The 24,088-nt window shown below is 44.4% G+C and overlaps 1 protein-coding gene across 1 annotated transcript in view; it reads left to right on the top strand.

The window, feature by feature from the left end:
* The window catches only part of arap3 (ArfGAP with RhoGAP domain, ankyrin repeat and PH domain 3), a 52,232-nt gene extending 29,945 nt beyond the window's left edge, over window positions 1-22,287 (top strand). The window contains exons 13-32 of the mRNA XM_038993453.1: window positions 785-935; window positions 1,598-1,711; window positions 2,169-2,322; window positions 2,504-2,606; window positions 2,861-3,059; window positions 3,410-3,473; window positions 3,722-3,885; window positions 5,682-5,894; window positions 8,065-8,173; window positions 12,162-12,309; window positions 12,865-12,933; window positions 13,049-13,123; window positions 15,617-15,734; window positions 16,567-16,695; window positions 16,888-17,024; window positions 17,172-17,290; window positions 17,698-17,761; window positions 17,955-18,098; window positions 19,554-19,592; window positions 20,701-22,287. Of these exons, the coding sequence (XP_038849381.1) occupies window positions 785-935; window positions 1,598-1,711; window positions 2,169-2,322; window positions 2,504-2,606; window positions 2,861-3,059; window positions 3,410-3,473; window positions 3,722-3,885; window positions 5,682-5,894; window positions 8,065-8,173; window positions 12,162-12,309; window positions 12,865-12,933; window positions 13,049-13,123; window positions 15,617-15,734; window positions 16,567-16,695; window positions 16,888-17,024; window positions 17,172-17,290; window positions 17,698-17,761; window positions 17,955-18,098; window positions 19,554-19,592; window positions 20,701-21,168 (2,781 nt within the window). The 3' untranslated portion in view covers window positions 21,169-22,287. The remainder of the gene's footprint in view (window positions 1-784; window positions 936-1,597; window positions 1,712-2,168; window positions 2,323-2,503; window positions 2,607-2,860; window positions 3,060-3,409; window positions 3,474-3,721; window positions 3,886-5,681; window positions 5,895-8,064; window positions 8,174-12,161; window positions 12,310-12,864; window positions 12,934-13,048; window positions 13,124-15,616; window positions 15,735-16,566; window positions 16,696-16,887; window positions 17,025-17,171; window positions 17,291-17,697; window positions 17,762-17,954; window positions 18,099-19,553; window positions 19,593-20,700) is intronic.
* The last annotated feature ends 1,801 nt before the right edge of the window (window positions 22,288-24,088 follow it).

Genomic DNA, 24,088 nt, shown 5'->3' on the forward strand with positions numbered 1-24,088 from the left:
GAATTTGTTCTTAATTAATAAACTGACTTGCCTAGTTAAATAAAGGTTCAATATAATAAAAAGTATAGGCTATATTCGTATCATTAAACCCTTAGTATTAGTGTACAAGGTGCACGAATGGAGAATATTCCTAGTTTGTTATGAAGGATAAACTAAATTACTATCTGTCTTGACGGCATTGGCTGGCTGCTGCGCCTCACAGTAAAAACACATGGAGGGACCCTACCCTTACGGAAAAAACACATGAATTTCACGTGATCACATGTGAATTTAATGTGATAACACGAAACGTGATCATGTGAAAACGTGATCACATGTGAAGCCTTCCAAAAAACACTTCTAGTCAAAATGTGTACCCTTACAACAACAACAAAAAACAAAACATGATTTCACATGTGGAAAATCATATGATTTCACATGAAATTTCACGTGTGAAATCATGTGATTTTCATCATGTGTTTTTTATTTTCTGTAAGGATACACATTTAGACTAGATGGTATTAGTGGTAGTATCTGTAACCTATCTCAGGGCTAGCATGCAGCTAGACATTTACCCCAACAATAATGACATGGAATGTGATTTTGAAACTAAAGCAATTAGAGGGAGTAGATAAAAGGGGGGTACACATTAGGGGGGCAGTTGAATGGAGAGGGGACTTTTTGGAATTTGGGCTGAATGTCTGTCCCCGTGGCTGTGGATGCTTTCAGTGGTGCGTACATACTGTGTGTGTGTGTGTGGTGCGTCAGCCTAATGCTTCCCCCTCTTTCTCTCTCTACCATGCAGGTTCTGTGTACTGCTGTGACCGAGCAGAACCTGCTGAAGACAGTCACCCAGATCTTCACCGAGGCAGAGGCTGTCCGAGCCCGCCTCGCTGCCTCTAATGGATATGACAAGCATCTGTCTCAGGAATACTCCTGCTCACAGGACACCTCGGGTAAGGCAGGGGACAGGCTTTATCTGCCTACTGGACATTTTTACTGCATTATGTGACTATTATGCGACCATGCAGTATAATGTAGTGTACTCAGCAACGTACACTGGAAAAGTAATTACAGCAGGGTTTATGGTTTGATAAAGAAACCCAGATAACCTTTTGGATGGTTAACATCAGAGCATTTGTCTGTCCAGTTTGTGAAATCTATACATACATTTTATATTTCTGTGTTTTTAATTTAATTTAAGAATTCTGTGAAATTATATAACGTAGAACTATTTTGCTAGCCGAGCCTTTGTGACGAGACAGTTGGGTATTCCTCTGTATGTTCACCTGTAGCGCTGCTGGAGTTAAAGATTAACCGAGTTCAAGCTTTCTCGGTTGAAACAGCACAACTAGAATAACGGAGGGAAAAACGTATTTTAAAAACGGAAACATTTCTGAACATTCATCCGCATTTCAATGAATAAGTTAAATGAAATGAATCATCACATTTCTAATCATTTCTAAAGTATGTATCGTCTTGTAAATGTGATTTATTATGGCTTATTCATGAAAAGTATTATAAAGTTTGACTTAATGTTTTGCCCTGTTTGCCTAGACCACAACGTGATGGCTAGACTCAAAACGTGTCAATATCTTCTTCATGTTTTTCTCTGCAGTTTTCTCAGACCCCAGTGTCTATGATGAGATTATGCAGGCCGTGCTGCACTCTGGCTACCTCTACAAGTCAGCCTCAATGAACAAAGGGACATTATCCAGGAAAACCCGAGAAGGTAGGCCTGTGTGTGTGTGTGTGTGTGTGTGTGTGTGTGTGTGGATGGGTGCTAACAGCACACCACTTGGCACGGGTTGAATAGAGGAATACTGCCCCCTCAGTAACATCAGTATAAAGGACTGTAGAGAACAAAGTACTTTATAGGACCAAATACTGACTGGGCCAATACTGTTCTGTTAGGAAATACACTACTCACTGTTAATGGCAGGAGTCTCTACAGTAAAACAGCTTTGTGATTTAGAAGTTACTCATAGTTACTTGTAGTTTCTATTCTATTTAAAAACACAAGCCCATCATAAAATTCTAAAAGTTATTTTATTTAGAAAGGAACCTCGATTTCCCGGCTGCGTTGCATTTGTTCGCTTTAATAGCCGAAAGATGGAGATTCTGAAGTACGGCAACGCAAGACTCTGAAGAAAGTAACAGCCTATATTTTTGCTGTTATTTGCCCCCAGATTTCCAGAAGTACTGGTGCACGGTGGAGAGGTCTCTTCTGTTCTATGAGTCTGACCGATGTCCTGATCCTAGCATGAAGATCAACGTCAATGACATCGTCTGTCTGGGGGTCAGCAGGCCGGACTCCTGCAACAACAACGGCTTCGTTGACAGGTTAGAGGACCAATCATGGCACAGTAACTAATGTAGGCGGCCAATCATACGGTCTATTTCACGCACGTGGAAAGGATACATTTAGAAGGAAATGGTAATCCCACTGCCACTCAATGTACAGGTATCTACCAACTAGTGTTGATCTAATGCCCTTCACTTATGTTCCTGTGTCTTGTTGTAGGTTTCTCTATACGTTTCAACTGTACTTGTCCTCAGAGAAGCTCTATCAGTTTGGATTGGAAACTCCTGATGCACTGCAATGTTGGGTCAAGGCCATTGGAAAGGTATGAGATTACTTTCTATCCCAAAAGAGTGCAATGCCTGCACACTGATGATGCCAATTCTCAGCTTTACTGACGTAGTTACAGCTCTTCCAGCTCACAACGTTGTAATGTCCCTATGTGTGCATAAAGGTGGGGTTACAGTGAAGTGTTCCCTCCTTTCTAACCAACACCATCTATGTACTGTACTAGCCTGGGATGTGTCTGTTCAGTGTTCCCTCCTGTACTTTAACCACTTCCAGTGTTGTCTTCCTCAGGCCGCCACACCTTTAAGCTGCCACTGCCTGCTAGCGAGGGAGTTTGAGCGGGTGGGAGTCCTGCGTTACAAAGCCATGCGAGACCCTTCTCAGTGGAAAGAGGGATATTTTGTCCTTCAGAAGTCTAACCTCTTCATCTGCCCAGGGAACGACGGAGCAGCTGAGGACATTATCAACCTTAAACGTCTGCAAGAGCTCAGTGAGTCTCCTGTCCTGACCAAAGCTTTACTGGCACTGTGTGGTAATGCAGTTGCTCAAATACTGTTTGGCAAGTCCTTACTGAAACATGGACCATGTTATGCCCCAACTAGGGATTGCAATAAAGCTGCCAACAAAGGAAGTACTATAGTCATTCAAAACCCGTCCGACTATAAAGAGAAAGCCTACTGCCAGCTTGAGACATTTCTCTGCCTTAACTACCCCAAGCACCGTTTCTTTGAGCAACTGTCCGTCTTCCATTTGTTCTGTGTTTTGTCTCCTGGGTTATTGTAACTGTCTGCTGATAAATGATTTGGTCCTTCTTCCATTTGTTCTGTGTTTGTCTCCTAGGTATAGTAACTGAGAACCACAACCATGAGAAGAAGGAAATTCTGGTTTTGGTTGAAAAAGGAAGGTTGGTTTTCAGTCTCTTCCTGTTTTCATTCAATACATATGTAATTACACAAGTATGTCAACATATCATGGCTAGTTTGACGCCTAAAGTATACCCAGCTAAGGGGGAATGGAAATTCCAGGATGAGAATAATTTTACCATAAATCTTTTTTTGGGGAGCTGGATTAAGTGATTTTACTTTAGTGATTTTCTCTGAACCTTCACCTCTTGAGTATCGACGTGTTTCCCCCCCCCCCCCCCCCCCCCAGGACGCTGCACCTCCAGGGGATGGGTCGGTTAGACTTCTCCCTGTGGTACACAGACATCCAGAGAGCTGCTGGAGGGAAGGGCAACACCCTGAGAGAACAGCAGCTCAGCAGGAATGATATCCCCATCATCGTAGACAGCTGCATCGCCTTCATCACACAGTATGGTAAGGGAGGAGTCTGGATATTCTATACCCTTACACAGTATAGTAAGGGAGGAGTCTGGATATTCTATTCCGTTACACAGTATAGTAAGGGAAGAGTCTGGATATTCTATACCCTTACACAGTATAGTAAGGATAGAGTCTGGATATTCTATTCCGTTACACAGTATGGTAAGGGAGGAGTCTGGATATTCTATACCCTTACACAGTATAGTAAGGATAGAGTCTGGATATTCTATTCCGTTACACAGTATGGTAAGGGATAGAGTCTGGATATTCTATTCCGTTACACAGTATGGTAAGGGAGGAGTCTGGATATTCTATTCCCTTACACAGTATGGTAAGGGAGGAGTCTGGATATTCTATTCCGTTACACAGTATAGTAAGGGAGGAGTCTGGATATTCTATTCCGTTACACAGTATAGTAAGGGAGGAGTCTGGATGTTCTATTCCGTTACACAGTATAGTAAGGGAGGAGTCTGGATATTCTATTCCGTTACACAGTATGGTAAGGGAGGAGTCTGGATGTTCTATTCCGTTACACAGTATAGTAAGGGAGGAGTCTGGATATTCTATTCCGTTACACAGTATAGTAAGGGATAGAGTCTGGATATTCTATTCCGTTACACAGTATAGTAAGGGTAGAGTCTGGATATTCTATTCCGTTACACAGTATAGTAAGGGAGGAGTCTGGATATTCTATTCCGTTACACAGTATAGTAAGGGAAGAGTCTGGATATTCTATTCCGTTACACAGTAAGGGAAGAGTCTGGATATTCTATTCCGTTACACAGTATAGTAAGGGAAGAGTCTGGATATTCTATTCCGTTACACAGTATAGTAAGGGAAGAGTCTGGATATTCTATTCCGTTACACAGTATAGTAAGGGATAGAGTCTGGATATTCTATTCCGTTACACAGTATGGTAAGGGAGGAGTCTGGATATTCTATTCCGTTACACAGTATAGTAAGGGATAGAGTCTGGATATTCTATTCCGTTACACAGTATGGTAAGGGAGGAGTCTGGATATTCTATTCCGTTACACAGTATAGTAAGGGAGGAGTCTGGATATTCTATTCCGTTACACAGTATGGTAAGGGAGGAGTCTGGATATTCTATTCTGTTACACAGTATAGTAAGGGAAGAGTCTGGATATTCTATTCCGTTACACAGTATGGTAAGGGATAGAGTCTGGATATTCTATTCCGTTACACAGTATGGTAAGGGAGGAGTCTGGATATTCTATTCCGTTACACAGTATAGTAAGGGAAGAGTCTGGATATTCTATTCCGTTACACAGTATGGTAAGGGAAGAGTCTGGATATTCTATTCCGTTACACAGTATGGTAAGGGAGGAGTCTGGATATTCTATTCCGTTACACAGTATGGTAAGGGAGGAGTCTGGATATTCTATTCCGTTACACAGTATGGTAAGGGAAGAGTCTGGATATTCTATTCCGTTACACAGTATGGTAAGGGAGGAGTCTGGATATTCTATTCCGTTACACAGTATAGTAAGGGATAGAGGATTCTGCATTTTCCAGTGATCTTGAGGATCCGTGATAGGATCCATAGCATTTAATGGATTTTCAGAGGAGGTCATCCTTTATATTAAAGTATACAAAACCAATGTATATAAAGGGGTTTATAAATAGTTCATCCATTCATTATAGCTCTGCAGTGGCCTGTGTTCTGAAGGGTTTCTTGTCACAGTTTAGCTGTACTTCACACCAGCCAGAGACAGGAGATACTAGCTGATGACTGATGTACTGGATCTGATGTGTGATCTGCTCGTCAGGTCTGGGTCATGAGGGGATCTACAGGAAGAACGGAGCCACGTCCAGGATCAAGCTACTGATGGAAGAGTTCAGGAATGATGCTCGGAACGTCAAGCTCCGGATCGGGGATAACTTCATAGAGGATGTGACTGACGTGTTGAAGAGGTTCTTCAGGGAGATGGACGACCCCATCTTCATGGCTGACCTGCATCCTCTATGGAAGGAGGCTGTCAGTAAGTACAAGTGTCTCTGGCAAAAGAGATTTAATCTCAGTGAGACTAACCTCTATTAATAAAGGTTGTAATCTCAGACAGCACACATGAAGCTATTATTTTGTTGTGTCACTGACTTAATCAAAGTTTATTTGTCACGTGTGCCGACTACAACAGGCCTGTAGACCTTACAGTGAAATGCTTACTTACAGGATCTAAACAACAGGGCCATTTTTAAGTTTAAAAAAAAGGTATTAGGTGAACAATAGATAAGTAAATAAATAAAAACAACAGTAAAAAAGACAGTGAAAAAATAACAGTAGAGAGGCTATATGCACTAGAGGCTATATGCACTAGAGGCTATATGCACTAGAGAGGCTATATGCACTAGAGAGGCTATATGCACTAGAGAGGCTATATGCACTAGAGAGGCTATATGCACTAGAGAGGCTGTTACGAATCCCTTTGGCCCGACAGTCTAGGGGGGATGGTAATGGGACCCGTAACACAACTCGTGCAAATTATAGTAGTGAAAACGTAACAGTGAGAACAAATAACACAGACAACTTAATTACCGTCAAACACTAAATGTTTATTTATAAACACACGGTAAGTGGGGGGGGGGGGGGGGGAAGCAGGAAAAGGGGCTGAGCGGGACCCAAGGAATGAAAGAATAATAATTCAAAAACACCCCTAAGCTAGACTAGCCTACTTCACAAACAGCTAACTAACTAACCAAAAATACAGGGGGTGGTCCGCCCAGTTCTAACTAGTGTTTTTAACAATGTTTAACTACGGGTAGTGTAGCCCAAGGGCGACTTGTCTGGTTACCCCCTTTTCCCACCATCAAACAAACACTCAAACACCATAACCAAAACAATACTCACAGGTGGGGACAAAGTGACATGTAGCTGCAAACCACACAAGCGATCTACAGACAGAAGGCATGTTACAAAGAGATTGAGCTGGGGAGACAACAACTGACAGGGGTTTTAAACCAAGGGAAAGGGACTGTGATTGGGTAAGGGAAAAGGAGCAGGTGTCTTCCGATTAGCAACTGATTGATGACTGATTGGGGAATGATTATTGTCACCTGTGAGTAGGGGAGCAGGAGAGAAAAGAAATACACAGGATACACACAGAACACTTGTATCCGTAACAGAGGCTATATGCAGTAGAGAGGCTATATGCAGTAGAGAGGCTATATGCAGTAGAGAGGCTATATGCACTAGAGAGGCTATATGCACTAGAGAGGCGATATGCACTAGAGAGGCGATATGCACTAGAGAGGCGATATGCACTAGAGAGGCGATATGCACTAGAGAGGCGATATGCACTAGAGAGGCGATATGCACTAGAGAGGCTATATGCACTAGAGAGGCTATATGCACTAGAGAGGCTATATGCACTAGAGAGGCTATATGCAGTAGAGAGGCCATATGCAGTAGAGAGGCTATATGCAGTAGAGAGGCTATATGCACTAGAGAGGCTATATGCAGTAGCGAGGCTATATGCACTAGAGAGGCTATATGCACTAGAGAGGCTATATGCACTAGAGAGGCTATATGCAGTAGCGAGGCTATATGCAGTAGCGAGGCTATATGCACTAGAGAGGCTATATGCACTAGAGAGGCGATATGCACTAGAGAGGCGATATGCACTAGAGAGGCTATATGCACTAGAGAGGCGATATGCACTAGAGAGGCGATATGCACTAGAGAGGCGATATGCACTAGAGAGGCGATATGCACTAGAGAGGCGATATGCACTAGAGAGGCGATATGCACTAGAGAGGCGATATGCACTAGAGAGGCGATATGCACTAGAGAGGCGATATGCACTAGAGAGGCTATATGCACTAGAGAGGCTATATGCACTAGAGAGGCTATATGCAGTAGAGAGGCGATATGCAGTAGAGAGGCGATATGCAGTAGAGAGGCGATATGCAGTAGAGAGGCGATATGCAGTAGAGAGGCGATATGCAGTAGAGAGGCGATATGCAGTAGAGAGGCGATATGCAGTAGAGTGGCTATATGCAGGCACCGGTTAGTCGGGCTGATTGACCTAGTCGTCTTGGTCACCTTAGAATTATAGGGCTTCCACCAACCTGTGTCACTGGTGCTCATCAGGATGTACCACAACGTATCCTTTTGAAATCTAACTGGTTCCTGTTTGTCCCTTTTTTTTATAGGAACAGCCAAGGATAAGAACCAGCGTCTGGACAGATACAAGGAGATCATCCGTAGTTTACCTAAAGTCAACAGGACTACCCTGGCTGCTCTCATCAGCCACCTCTACAGGTTAGTATGGCCTCAGGGTTAACAGGACTCTCCTCAGCCACCTCTACAGGTTAGTATGGCCTCAGGGTTAACAGGACTCTCCTCAGCCACCTCTACAGGTTAGTAAGGCCTCAGGGTTAACAGGACTCTCCTCAGTCACCTCTACAGGTCTGTATGGCCTCATGGTTAACAGGACTCTCCTCAGCCACCTCTACAGGTCTGTATGGCCTCAGGGTTAACAGGACTCTCCTCAGCCACCTCTACAGGTCTGTATAGCCTCAGGGTTAACAGGACTCTCCTCAGCCACCTCTACAGGTTAGTATGGCCTCAGGGTTAACAGGACTCTCCTCAGCCACCTCTACAGGTCTGTATGGCCTCAGGGTTAACAGGACTCTCCTCAGCCACCTCTACAGGTTAGTATGGCCTCAGGGTTAACAGGACTCTCCTCAGCCACCTCTACAGGTTAGTATGGCCTCAGGGTTAACAGGACTCTCCTCAGCCACCTCTACAGGTTAGTAAGGCCTCAGGGTTAACAGGACTCTCCTCAGTCACCTCTACAGGTCTGTATGGCCTCAGGGTTAACAGGACTCTCCTCAGCCACCTCTACAGGTCTGTATGGCCTCAGGGTTAACAGGACTCTCCTCAGCCACCTCTACAGGTCTGTATAGCCTCAGGGTTAACAGGACTCTCCTCAGCCACCTCTACAGGTCTGTATGGCCTCAGGGTTAACAGGACTCTCCTCAGCCACCTCTACAGGTCTGTATGGCCTCAGGGTTAACAGGACTCTCCTCAGCCACCTCTACAGGTTAGTATGGCCTCAGGGTTAACAGGACTCTCCTCAGTCACCTCTACAGGTCTGTATGGCCTCAGGGTTAACAGGACTCTCCTCAGCCACCTCTACAGGTTAGTATGGCCTCAGGGTTAACAGGACTCTCCTCAGCCACCTCTACAGGTTAGTATGGCCTCAGGGTTAACAGGACTCTCCTCAGCCACCTCTACAGGTCTGTATAGCCTCAGGGTTAACAGGACTCTCCTCAGCCACCTCTACAGGTCTGTATAGCCTCAGGGTTAACAGGACTCTCCTCAGCCACCTCTACAGGTCTGTATGGCCTCAGGGTTAACAGGACTCTCCTCAGCCACCTCTACAGGTCTGTATGGCCTCAGGGTTAACAGGACTCTCCTCAGCCACCTCTACAGGTCTGTATGGCCTCAGGGTTAACAGGACTCTCCTCAGCCACCTCTACAGGTCTGTATGGCCTCAGGGTTAACAGGACTCTCATCAGCCACCTCTACAGGTCTGTATAGCCTCAGGGTTAACAGGACTCTCCTCAGCCACCTCTACAGGTCTGTATGGCCTCAGGGTTAACAGGACTCTCCTCAGCCACCTCTACAGGTTAGTATGGCCTCAGGGTTAACAGGACTCTCCTCAGCCACCTCTACAGGTTAGTATGGCCTCAGGGTTAACAGGACTCTCCTCAGCCACCTCTACAGGTTAGTATGGCCTCAGGGTTAACATGACTACCCTGGCTGCTCTCCTCAGCCACCTCTACAGGTCTGTATGGCCTCAGGGTTAACAGGACTCTCCTCAGCCACCTCTACAGGTCTGTATAGCCTCAGGGTTAACAGGACTCTCCTCAGCCACCTCTACAGGTCTGTATGGCCTCAGGGTTAACAGGACTCTCCTCAGCCACCTCTACAGGTCTGTATGGCCTCAGGGTTAACAGGACTCTCCTCAGCCACCTCTACAGGTCTGTATGGCCTCAGGGTTAACAGGACTCTCCTCAGCCACCTCTACAGGTCTGTATAGCCTCAGGGTTAACAGGACTCTCCTCAGCCACCTCTACAGGTTTGTATAGCCTCAGGGTTAACAGGACTCTCCTCAGCCACCTCTACAGGTCTGTATGGCCTCAGGGTTAACAGGACTCTCCTCAGCCGCCTCTACAGGTCTGTATGGCCTCAGGGTTAACAGGACTCTCCTCAGCCACCTCTACAGGTCTGTATGGCCTCAGGGTTAACAGGACTCTCCTCAGCCACCTCTACAGGTCTGTATGGCCTCAGGGTTAACAGGACTCTCCTCAGCCACCTCTACAGGTCTGTATAGCCTCAGGGTTAACAGGACTCTCCTCAGCCACCTCTACAGGTCTGTATGGCCTCAGGGTTAACAGGACTCTCCTCAGCCACCTCTACAGGTCTGTATAGCCTCAGGGTTAACAGGACTCTCCTCAGCCACCTCTACAGGTCTGTATAGCCTCAGGGTTAACAGGACTCTCCTCAGCCACCTCTACAGGTTTGTATAGCCTCAGGGTTAACAGGACTCTCCTCAGCCACCTCTACAGGTCTGTATGGCCTCAGGGTTAACAGGACTATCCTCAACCACCTCTACAGGTTAGTATGGCCTCAGGGTTAACAGGACTCTCCTCAGCCACCTCTACAGGTTAGTATGGCCTCAGGGTTAACAGGACTCTCCTCAGCCACCTCTACAGGTTAGTATGGCCTCAGGGTTAACAGGACTCTCCTCAGCCACCTCTACAGGTTAGTATGGCCTCAGGGTTAACAGGACTCTCCTCAGCCACCTCTACAGGTCTGTATGGCCTCAGGGTTAACAGGACTCTCCTCAGCCACCTCTACAGGTTTGTATAGCCTCAGGGTTAACAGGACTCTCCTCAGCCACCTCTACAGGTCTGTATGGCCTCAGGGTTAACAGGACTCTCCTCAGCCACCTCTACAGGTCTGTATGGCCTCAGGGTTAACAGGACTCTCCTCAGCCACCTCTACAGGTCTGTATGGCCTCAGGGTTAACAGGACTCTCCTCAGCCACCTCTACAGGTCTGTATGGCCTCAGGGTTAACAGGACTCTCCTCAGCCACCTCTACAGGTCTGTATGGCCTCAGGGTTAACAGGACTCTCCTCAGCCACCTCTACAGGTCTGTATGGCCTCAGGGTTAACAGGACTCTCCTCAGCCACCTCTACAGGTCTGTATGGCCTCAGGGTTAACAGGACTCTCCTCAGCCACCTCTACAGGTCTGTATAGCCTCAGGGTTAACAGGACTCTCCTCAGCCACCTCTACATTGTTAGTATGGCCTCAGGGTTAACAGGACTCTCCTCAGCCACCTCTACAGGTCTGTATGGCCTCAGGGTTAACAGGACTCTCCTCAGCCACCTCTACAGGTCTGTATAGCCTCAGGGTTAACAGGACTCTCCTCAGCCACCTCTACAGGTCTGTATGGCCTCAGGGTTAACAGGACTCTCCTCAGCCACCTCTACAGGTCTGTATGGCCTCAGGGTTAACAGGACTCTCCTCAGCCACCTCTACAGGTCTGTATGGCCTCAGGGTTAACAGGACTCTCCTCAGCCACCTCTACAGGTCTGTATAGCCTCAGGGTTAACAGGACTCTCCTCAGCCACCTCTACAGGTTAGTATGGCCTCAGGGTTAACAGGACTCTCCTCAGCCACCTCTACAGGTCTGTATGGCCTCAGGGTTAACAGGACTCTCCTCAGCCACCTCTACAGGTCTGTATGGCCTCAGGGTTAACAGGACTCTCCTCAGCCACCTCTACAGGTCTGTATGGCCTCAGGGTTAACAGGACTCTCCTCAGCCACCTCTACAGGTCTGTATGGCCTCAGGGTTAACAGGACTCTCCTCAGCCACCTCTACAGGTCTGTATGGCCTCAGGGTTAACAGGACTCTCCTCAGCCACCTCTACAGGTCTGTATGGCCTCAGGGTTAACAGGACTCTCCTCAGCCACCTCTACAGAGCCTCAAACGGGACCTGTTGTAATGTTTAGACAACATCACTGGCAACTAAGCAGAGTTGGGGGTCAATTCAATTTCTTTTCAGTCAACTGAAATTTACATTTTCATAACTTTTCAGTTTACTTCCTGAATTAAATGAATTGACCACAACCCTGAACAGTACCACTTATCATACTTAGACAACCTCACTGGCAAGTTGTCAACTTTTTGACGTTATTTGTTCTCTCTCTCGCTCTCGCTCTATCGGTCCAGGGTTCAGAAGTGTGCAGACCTGAACCAGATGTGTACCAAGAACCTGTCGCTGCTGTTCGCCCCCAGCCTCTTCCAGACAGACGGAAAAGGAGAGCACGAGGTGAAGATCGTTGAAGACCTCATAGACAACTACCTGTATGTCTTTGATGTGAGTAGTGTCTCATAGACAACTACCTATATGTCTTTGATGTGAGTAGTGTCTCATAGACAACTACCTATATGTCTTTGATGTGAGTAGTGTCTCATAGACAACTACCTATATGTCTTTGATGTGAGTAGTGTCTCATAGACAACTACCTGTCTGTCTTTGATGTGAGTAGTGTCTCATAGACAACTACCTGTATGTCTTTGATGTGAGTAGTGTCTCATAGACAACTACCTGTATATATTTGATGTGAGTAGTGTCTCATAGACAGCTACCTGTCTGTCTGATGTGACTAGTGTCTCATAGACAACTACCTGTATGTATCTCAAACCAGAGAGGGTCTAAGCTCAAATGCTTCACAGAAATCAGGGTTGTGTTCCATAGGTAGAAACAATATATTCAAAAGTACTACCTACCTGAACTTGTCTAATCAGAGCACAGATGTTCACATTCCACTGCAAACTGTTTTACTACAGTGTGCCCTGCTGAACATGGCCCAGGTCAATCTGTTCTGAGATCTAATGAATCATTAGTAAATGTTTAATTGTGTTTGTTCAGATTGATGAGGAGCAGCGGACCCAGATAGAACTGGAGCTAAGCCTCATCACCACCTGGCAGGACACACAGGTATACTTTACCAAGGATTTATAAACCGGTTATAAAGATTCATGAAGGGTTGTAAAGGGTTATAACACATTGGTTGGACAAGCGGTTGTCTGTAATAAGTATCCTGTCTGTGCAGCTGTCCCAAGCAGGTGACCTGATCATCGAAGTGTACCTGGAGAAGAAGATGGCAGACTGCTGCATCACTCTCAAAGTAAGTGGAGCCAGGTTATCTTCTGATTTTATTTCATGAAAGGTGCTGTTATTATTTAGCCACATGGTGATGCCTCTCCCCCCTCCACTAGTCTCTCTATCACCTATGAGTAGCTCACCAATCAATTTTGAAAGTACATGCATTTGTTTAATGTGTTCCATCGCAAACTGTCATTAACACAAAGCTGCTGGGGAATCCAGTCAAAGCCATATCGACATTATCCCACCCCTGGTTAGCCACTGTTGGCTTAAAAAGCCAAACTTAACACAATATCTTCCAATTCATTTCCAGCAATATTGCACTGTCTTTTGGTGCGCACGTTTGTCTATCACTCTGTATGTAGCCAGTTAGCGATGCTGATGATAACCGTCTTGTGGGTAGACAGAAACCTTTTCCCCCAAAACCTTCTCAATTAAATGCAAAGTAGTTTTACCGAACATAACTAAAGGGAGAGGGGGATACCTAGTCAATTGTACAACTGAATGCCTTTAACTATATCGTGATTATTTGTATCAATTGGGTGGAGATTGTTCTGCCATGGCATGTTCTGCAGCAGTAGGCCTAATGGCAGAAACATCACTAGACCGACACATTCCTCTCTTGCTAGATGCACAGTTGAAGGGGAATTACACTCAAACATTTAGTTTAGTTTTTTATTCCAGACCGTTATGGTGTCTGGTTCTCTGTAGCTATCTCTTTATGGTCTCTGGTTCTCTGTAGCTATCTCTTTATGGTCTCTGGTTCTCTGTAGCTATCTCTTTACGGTCTCTGGTTCTCTGTAGCTATCTCTTTACGGTCTCTGGTTCTCTGTAGCTATCTCTTTACGGTCTCTGGTTCTCTGTAGCTATCTCTTTACGGTCTCTGGTTCTCTGTAGCTATCTCTTTACGGTCTCTGGTTCTCTGTAGCTATCTCTTTACGGTCTCTGGTTCTCTGTTGCTATCTCTTTACGCTCTGGTTCTCTGTAGCTATCTCTTTACGCTCTGGTTCTCTGTAGCTATCTCTTTATGGTCTCTGGTTCTCTGTAGCTATCTCTTTATGGTCTCTGGTTCTCTGTAGCTATCTCTTTACGGTCTCTGGTTCTCTGTAGCTATCTCTTTACGGTCTCTGGTTCTCTGTAGCTATCTCTTTACGGTCTCTGGTTCTCTGTAGCTATCTCTTTACGGTCTCTGGTTCTCTGTAGCTATCTCTTTACGGTCTCTGGTTCTCTGTAGCTATCTCTTTATGGTCTCTGGTTCTCTGTAGCTATCTCTTTACGGTCTCTGGTTCTCTGTAGCTATCTCTTTATGGTCTCTGGTTCTCTGTAGCTATCTCTTTACGGTCTCTGGTTCTCTGTAGCTATCTCTTTACGGTCTCTGGTTCTCTGTAGCTATCTCTTTACGGTCTCTGGTTCTCTGTAGCTATCTCTTTACGGTCTCTGGTTCTCTGTTGCTATCTCTTTACGGTCTCTGGTTCTCTGTAGCTATCTCTTTATGGTCTCTGGTTCTCTGTAGCTATCTCTTTATGGTCTCTGGTTCTCTGTAGCTATCTCTTTATGGTCTCTGGTTCTCTGTAGCTATCTCTTTATGGTCTCTGGTTCTCTGTAGCTATCTCTTTATGGTCTCTGGTTCTCTGTAGCTATCTCTTTATGGTCTGGTTCTCTGTAGCTATCTCTTTATGGTGTCTGGTTCTCTGTAGCTATCTCTTTACGCTCTGGTTCTCTGTAGCTATCTCTTTACGCTCTGGTTCTCTGTAGCTATCTCTTTACGCTCTGGTTCTCTGTAGCTATCTCTTTACGCTCTGGTTCTCTGTAGCTATCTCTTTACGCTCTGGTTCTCTGTAGCTATCTCTTTACGCTCTGGTTCTCTGTAGCTATCTCTTTACGCTCTGGTTCTCTGTAGCTATCTCTTTACGCTCTGGTTCTCTGTAGCTATCTCTTTACGCTCTGGTTCTCTGTAGCTATCTCTTTACGCTCTGGTTCTCTGTAGCTATCTCTTTACGCTCTGGTTCTCTGTAGCTATCTCTTTACGCTCTGGTTCTCTGTAGCTATCTCTTTACGCTCTGGTTCTCTGTAGCTATCTCTTTACGCTCTGGTTCTCTGTAGCTATCTCTTTACGCTCTGGTTCTCTGTAGCTATCTCTTTACGCTCTGGTTCTCTGTAGCTATCTCTTTACGCTCTGGTTCTCTGTAGCTATCTCTTTACGCTCTGGTTCTCTGTAGCTATCTCTTTACGCTCTGGTTCTCTGTAGCTATCTCTTTATGGTCTCTGGTTCTCTGTAGCTATCTCTTTATGGTCTCTGGTTCTCTGTAGCTATCTCTTTATGGTCTCTGGTTCTCTGTAGCTATCTCTTTACGCTCTGGTTCTCTGTAGCTATCTCTTTACGCTCTGGTTCTCTGTAGCTATCTCTTTACGCTCTGGTTCTCTGTAGCTATCTCTTTACGCTCTGGTTCTCTGTAGCTATCTCTTTGCCGTCTGGTTCTCTGTAGCTATCTCTTTGCCGTCTGGTTCTCTGTAGGTATCTCCAACCATGGGTGCTGAGGAGTTGACTAACCAGGTCCTGTACATGAGGAACGTCCCAGCAGGGGAGAAGGACGTGTGGCTGACGTTCGAGGCCATATATGAAGGACAACTGGGTGAGGAGCATTATATTGCTATCTCTGACTGGGTGAGGAGCATTATATTGCTCTCTCTCTCTGGGTGAGGAGCATTATATTGCTATCTCTCTGACTGGGTGAGGAGCATTATATTGCTCTCTCTCTCTGGGTGAGGAGCATTATATTGCTCTCTCTCTCTGGGTGAGGAGCATTATATTGCTATCTCTCTGACTGGGTGAGGAGCATTATATTGCTATCTCTCTGACTGGGTGAGGAGCATTATATTGCTATCTCTCTGACTGGGTGAGGAGCATTATATTGCTATCTCTCTGACTGGGTGAGGAGCATTATATTGCTATCTCTCTGACTGGGTGAGGAGCATTATATTACAATCTCTCTGACTGGGTGAGGAGCATTATATTACAATCTCTCTGACTGGGTGATGAGCATGATACTACTGTATATGACTGGGTGATGAGCATGATATTACTGTATATGACTGGGTGATGAGCATGATACTACTGTATCTGACTGGGTGATGAGCATGATACTACTGTATCTGACTGGGTGATGAGCATGATACTACTGTATCTGACTGGGTGATGAGCATGATACTACTGTATTTGACTGGGTGATGAGCATGATACTACGATCTCTGACTGGGAAATACTATAGAAATTCTAAAAACATCTCAAAATAGTATTTAGTTCTAATAACTAAACGACCACTGTAAAAAATAAAGTGAAACTATACAGTATCATGTCCTGGAATGTCCTTCTGTGAAATACAAGAGGACTGTGAGAAAGTCTTCGTGTTTCAAAGAGAAGAATAGTTGTTTATATAATGTTCAAATGTTGTCCATCTTCCACAGAGCGCCCCCTACACCCCAAAGAGAAGGTGCTGGAGCAGGCGCTACAGTGGTGTAAAATGGCTGATCCTAGTTCAGCTTACCTGGTGGTGAAGAGAGTTCCCAGAGGAGAGGGCATCAACATCCTCACTGGTAAATGCTGCACAGCCCAGAGAAAGAATAAACTATTGAGCTATATTTATCGAAACAATCACAATCAAATTATTTTTTTTTGATCGTCGATTTGTAATCAGTCCAATTTCTTGTTGCTCTTACGTTCATACGTGACATATTATTTTATTTGTAGACTGTCATTGTTATACACAGTATGATTTTTATTCACAGCCTACAAGAGTGAGATAATGAAGATGGGAGTTCTTAAGTGTCGTGAAGATCCTCCCAAACTTCTCCACGGAAAAGTCTTTCAGGAACACACCTTTCAGATCAAAGACCACAAGCTGCTCCTGCTGAAGGACAAAAAGGTATTTCTGCTCTCACGTCACGGTCACATCTTGGTCATCGGCACCAATTTGGACCCGATGTAGTTATCGCAGGTGGAGCTGTGATTTGTCCGTTTATTTGTCTTGCCCTATACATATTTTCTTACTGTACACTGTCTGTCATTTCAGAGCATCAAGCCTGAAAAGGAATGGCCTCTGAAGTCTATGAAGATCTACATGGGAATTCGAAAGAAGCTGAAACCCCCAACTAGATGGGGCTTTACTCTCATGATGGAAAAACAACAACTGTTAGTGTTCACTTGCTACACATTATTTTGGTCATTGCAAAGGATGTCTGAAAATCTTCAATCCAACTTCTATTGGATAAGATTGAAACGTTATATGTTTATAGGACACATGTTTTCTCAAGTATTTGAAATTCCTCATTGAATTCCTCATTGAATTCCTCATTGTTTACTGTAGTGACTGGTTTTGCATGACATCAGATGTTATGATATTATGTAAGTGAACTACATTGTTTAAGGGAGGGAGAGTGGAATGTCTTGTTTTAGATCTGCCTCTCCCCTCCTCTTTAAATGACATCTCCCTCCCCTCCCCTTTAAATGACATCTCCCTCCCCTCCCCTTTAAATGACATCTCCTTCCCCTCTCTTTTTTAAGAGCTAATCACTGCTTTGTGTTTTTGTGTCTCCCAGGTACCTTTGTTGCTTTTGTGAGTCCGACCTATGGGACTGGGTCACCAATTTCCTCAAAGCGCAGGTATGTTGTGGAGCCTAGTTCCCCTCCCCAAGTGTATGGCTTGTTGCATCACTGTTACATTATTTAGAGGTTTCTTTCCCCCATATTTTTGGGGGTATATCACCTATGCTTTAGATTTTTACTTTTGTCTGTTTAATTTTATCCATTTGATTCCGTTTTGATTCATTTCTATTCACTTGATTGCTTCTAACAGAATGATGACCCCCGACCTCCGGTGTTGAGGCGTCACTCCTCCTCAGACATCTCCAAACAGAAGTTTGGGACCATGCCTCTAATACCAATCAGAGGGGACGGACGCGAGAGCAACTCTACCATGCTGTCGGCCAATCAGACTCTGGTACGTTCCAACTCTACCATGCTGTCAGCCAATCAGACTCTGGTATGGTTCTGCAGGAGACAACCATCCACACCCTCTACCTACTCTATACTTTTAAGCCTGTCACACGCTTCCCAGTTGAAATAGTTTGCACATATATTATGATGATATTTTTGGGGGTTGTGGGTAAAAAATCGTTTATATTTTTGTTAGTTTTGGTGTGGCAGTTTTTTCGGGTGTTCATTACGCACAAAAAAAAAAATCTTGAGGTGAGTTGAACTTCGGTAGCCGAAAAGTCGACGCCCCTTTGTCTGTGATTGATCAACAGTACTACTCCTAGTAGGAGCGGGAACTTTGGATGGGATTCATTAATGACCTATTTGTTGTCATCCAATGAGAGACAACTAGTTTTCAAGGCACATTTCTTCACATGAGAAATACTGCAGATGTAAAATTGGTAAAAACATCAACTATGTTGAGTAAGTGTATAATGGCTATGTTTGAAGGCAAAAAAAGGCCATGGTGGCGAAGTAAATACAATATAGCAAGTAAAACACTGGAATGGTAGATTTGCAGTGGAAGAATGTGCAAAGTAGAGATATAAATAATGGGGTGCAAAGGAGCAAAATAAATAAATAAATAAATACAGTAGGGAAAGAGGTAGTTGTTTGGGCTAAATTATAGATGGGCTATGTACAGGAGCAGTAATCTGTGAGCTTCTCTGACAGCTGGTGCTTAAAGCTAGTGAGGGAGATAAGTGTTTCCAGTTTCAGAGATTTTTGTAGTTCGTTCCAGTCATTGGCAGCAGAGAACTGGAAGGAGAGGCCTAGCCAAGTTCTGCTATGAGCAAACCGAACGTAGTCTGGGGAGACTTTAGCTAACCGAACCTAGTCTGGGGAGACTTTAGCTAACCCAACCTAGTCTGGGGAGACTTTAGATAACCCAACCTAGTCTGGGGAGACTTTAGATAACCCAACCTAGTCTGGGGAGACTTTAGATAACCCAACCTAGTCTGGGGAGACTTTTGACACATCAGTACCACTAATTTTAGTTGATGTTTTTCACTTTGAAGATTCCATTAGTCTGTTGTGTACTTCACACACAGAGCTTGATTTTGTTTTTGTATCAAGGTCTCCCCTTTCTGTCTCCCCTTTCTGTCTCCCCTTTCTGTCTCCCCTTTCTGTCTCCCCTTTCTGTCTCCCCTTTCTGTCTCCCCTTTCTGTCTCCCCTTTCTGTAACCCTTTGGTGTTTAGTATGTTTACTATTCTGTATACTTCAGTATCCCCCAAATGCTATCCCTTTACTGTATAGTATTCACTATGGACCTGTTTCCCTGACCCAGATTAAGACTAGTTCTGGACTGAAAAGCAAGTCAAAGCATCATTTTGAGTCCAGTAATAGGCTTAATCTGGGTGAGGGAAACTGTCTCTGTGTGTCTGTATCTCACAGGGTTGTACTGGTGTCTTTTCTCTGCAGCGAAAGCTTCACGCCAGAAGGACACTCTCCATGTTCTTTGTAAGTATGCACACCCTGGTGCTCTGTCATTTCAATGTTGCATGTTTGTGTTACATGCTGTTTTGAATGTTCTTACCTACCTTCATTCTGTGTGGCTCAGTTGGTAGACCATGCTGCTTGCAACATCAGGGTTGTGTGTTTGCTTCCCGTGGGGGACCAGAATGAAAATGTATGCACTCACTACTATAAGTCGCTCTAGAAAGACCGTCTGCTAAATTACTAAAATGTAAAATATATACAGTATATATTTTGACTTTTCCGCTCATCTAACAAGACGCTAAGGATGGGAATGGGATGTTTATTTTGAAGGGTGCTATTGGACTTATTTAACGCTCTCCTAACTACCATAACTAACAGTTTTCCAAAGCCTCTCTCTCTATCTGTGTAAAGAAATTCCCTTGGTTTATACAGGGACTATATCTGACTCAGCCACACCTCCACTTCCTGACAGAAGCCGTGACTTCCTGGTATTAGAGCATCAGGATGTTGATGTGGATGTTTGAAGTGTAGACAACAGGATGGACTGGGAGGAGATATTGTTCTCCAGTATTGTTCTGGTTCCATGGTCCTTTGCCTTGATGGGGAGGTCTGGGAGGCTTAGTGACCTTCTTGTGTTTTACAGAACACAGGCTGTTGTGTCTATTAGGCTACTGGTGTACCTACTGGGACTAGCCCAGCCCCAAATGCATTTACAAGGGAATTGTTTTGCTTGAATTTTTCTTTTGTCCTGCGTTTTGAGTGATTGTCTTGAGGTTGTTGCTGAGGTGCTAGAACAATGACCTTAATAAGAGGAAGTCTATTGTTTTCTAAAGTAGTTGTCAAAGAAGGGCAACTCCCTTCTATGTTTGTCTCATTTAAATTAACCACACGTGTTTCTTTGTCACTGTAATGGCAGATCATCTCCTTAATACCTACCTAAAGTTCCTAACAGAAAGCTACATCTCAACCCCCTTTATTATCATAATAGTTCACATTCTGCTTTTGCCTCAGGCCTCCCAGATCTTTACATAGTGTATAATCAAACATACAAATAACTCTGGGTTGGGTTCAAATTCTAATTCCCTCTGTTCTCCCTACTCCCCCCCCCCCCCCCCTAACCTCCACCCAGCCCATGAAGGTGCAGCAGGACTCGTTCGAGGAGCGTCCAGAGAGTACAGAGCCAGAACCCCCAGAGCCTGTGTATGAGGAAGTAGGAGACTTTGGCCTGCAGGTCCTCAAGTCCCTGGAGACCAGCTTCCTCTCCAATAACACCTCAGAGACCCAGGAGGTCCCTGACGTGCCCCTCAGCCTGGGCCCCCGGAAGACCTGCTCCCTGGACCGCATGATCAACCCCAACCCAGTGCACTCTCTGGGGCTGGGAGGAGAGGGTCTGCTGCCTCCTGCTGGTTCTCTGGATACCCTGGTCCTGGGTGGAGGAGGGGACCTCCAGGAGTCTCCCAAACCAACGCCGAGGAGGAGGCAGCAGCACAGGCCCTGTACCCCCTCTCAGGAGCTGCTCCTTCAGGAACTGTCCTCCGTCTTCACTAAGAAGACGGAGAATGAGGAGAAACTGCCAGGAGAGAAGAACGTAATCTGAGGAGAGGAAGACATGTGTGCACATGTAATGTAGACTCAGCACAGACAGACAGGCAGACAGGCAGACAGGCAGACAGGCAGACAGGCAGACAGGCAGACAGACAGACAGACAGACAGACAGACAGACAGAACTGTAATAACATGGGAGTACACACACAACCCATTTGTTTGGGTGGTGTGTCAAAAATACATGATCAGATATGAATAAGCGTTTACTTATGTTTTATCCTACAAACTACTAACTGTTCTGCTATCACTGGTATGTACAGATCTGTTTTTATATTGAAAGATGCTTTTTGGATTATAACAACCTTGCTAATTGCTTTAGCTATGAACTATGGGATACCTTTTTGTACTTGTTTTTGACTCGTTTACTAAACGACTGAGGGAGAGGAGAAATGGATGCTTCTCATCAGGCATGTCTGGTGGTGATGCATTAGGCATTAAACCATTATTTTTGTTAGTATTAAACGACTGGATTTTAAATATAAATGTGTTACAGTCTCTGTATGTAATAATTTATTTTTAAATAATATTTTATCAACTTTTTTTTTTGGTAAAAGCTGTGAAAGTAAGAAAAGGAGAGCTTTGCTTCTAGAAGCTACACTACCTGGCCAGTAGGTGGCAGTATGCACTACTTCCTAGACAGCAACAGATAATCCAGTGTTTGGCAACACTATCTGGCCAGAAGGTGGCAGTATGCACTCACTATCCTTTATAGAACAAATGGATCCCTAGTTTTTTTCGCCATGCACAACCACTGTATGATGTGAATACAGCCAAATATAACGATTGTTAGTGGCACTACATCTGAATATTCTGAATTCATGTTTACACTTCCAAGTCTAATGCTTTTTCATGAATATGCCATGTTCAAGATATCCTCCTTTTTCATCAGTCTAAATAGACAATAATATATTCCAATTTGACTGCCTTTGCCAAGTGTCTATAGTGTGTTATAATGCATTTGCCTGCATTGTCGTCCATTAGTCATTATTCACAACTTACTGTAAATAGTGTACATTATCTTGTATGCTTATACCATTTCAATATTCATTATGCGGTATTTCACATTGTTGCTACATGAAGGACTATATTAAATGTGATATTTTTGGTTTTATGATGCATCCAATTTCTTAATTTTCAACTGTTTAAGGATTGAGAATTTGATTCTCATTTTACATTATTTGTAATTGATGAGAAAAAAATCAGAAACCCGCACACTGCTCTTTTTAATATATCATGGTCCAAACATACCAAGACAGTTGTGAAGAGAGCACGACAAAACCTTTTCCCTCTCAGGAGACTGAAAAGCTTTGGCATGGGTCTTCAGATCCTCAAAAGGTTCTACAGCTGCACCACCGAGAGCATCCTGACCAGTTGCATCACCAACTGGTATGGCATCTGACCGTAAGGCGCTACAGAAGGTAGTGCGTACGACCCAGTACATCACTGGGGCCAAGCTTCCTGCCATCCAGGACCTATATAATCGGAGGTGTCAGAGTAAAGCCCATATGTCTCCTGTCACCCAAGTCATAGACTGTTTTCTCTGCTACCGCACGGCAAGCTGTACCGGAACGCCAAGTCTGGGACCAAAAGGCGCCTCAACAGCTTCTACCCCCAAGCCATAAGAATGCTAAACAATTAATAAAATTGCCACTGGACAATTTACATTGATGACCCCCCCCCCCCCCTCCTTTTGTACACTGCTGCTACTCTCTGTTTATCATCTATGCATAGTCATGTACTGAATATTCAAAAAAGACATTAAATGACAGCTCTAAAATCAATCAAGGATAGAGTGTGACTGTTACACATCCATGTACAAATTATCTCAACTAACCGGTGCCCCCGAACACTACCTCGGGACGGGTACCCCCTGTACATAGCCTTTTTATTTTGTACTTTAGTTTATTTGGTAATTATTTTCTTGACTCTTCTTGAACTGCACTGTTGGTTAAGGGCTTGTAAGTAAGCATTTTGCGGTAAGGTCTACACTTGTATTCGGCACATGTGACAAATAAAGTTTAATTTGAATTGAGCTTCATGTATCGGCCTCGGGGCCTTCGTCAAAGCTCTGACGAAAGCCCTCGAGGCCGATAGTGTCACTGCTCTTTAATAAGCTTAACCACCAAGAGCAGTGTGCGGGTTCCGTCTTATTCAACTGTTAACATGCACCTGCAAAAAATATAGCTCCGATGTACGAGTGCCTTTTTAAAAATGTTACATTATTTGTATATGCAAGTAGAGTGTGAAGTAGCACAGTGCTAGTGTCTGAGTAAGTGATGTTTAATTGTTTTGTCATGGTTCTTTCATTACCTGGTGGTCTTCTGTCTTCTCACTGCCTTGATGGTGACACCTCATGCTAAAGAATCACCATTCTCTGTATATCTTCTTTGTCCAATCAGATTCCTTTTTTTAAAGTCAGACTTTGTTTTTAGTGGATTGTTTTAATCTAGCATGGGGTCTAGATTAAAGACAAACAAATGACAAAGGAAGCCAGGAATAGGAGATGAGTTTAACAAGTGCCTTTTGTCATCTGTACATTGTCAGTTTGTTTCTACTCTGACCTGAGAAGCCTTTTCAAACCTGAGACAGATCTATATCTAGAAAAATGTTCAACAAATAACCAGGTAGTGCAGAAGGCTTTCCTCATCAGTTCTCCTCCTCCTCCTCACGGTCAATAATTGTGGGTTTTAAAAAATAACTAATGAACGTTACACTTTATTACTTGTTTGCCAAACGGTAATTTTCTACTGTTTTAAAATCTTTAATTCCAACTTCCATCTCTGACACCGGTTTGTTCCAGCTTCCATCTCTGACACCGGTTTGTTCCAGTTGGAATAGATGCAGTCAAAAAGACTATCCCTCCCTGATGTCGAAGCTTCTACCACTTTCCCCATCTATCTGCCACTCTCCCC

Source organism: Salvelinus namaycush, chromosome 5 (assembly GCF_016432855.1).
Source record: "Salvelinus namaycush isolate Seneca chromosome 5, SaNama_1.0, whole genome shotgun sequence".
Taxonomy (NCBI): Eukaryota; Metazoa; Chordata; class Actinopteri; order Salmoniformes; family Salmonidae; genus Salvelinus; species Salvelinus namaycush.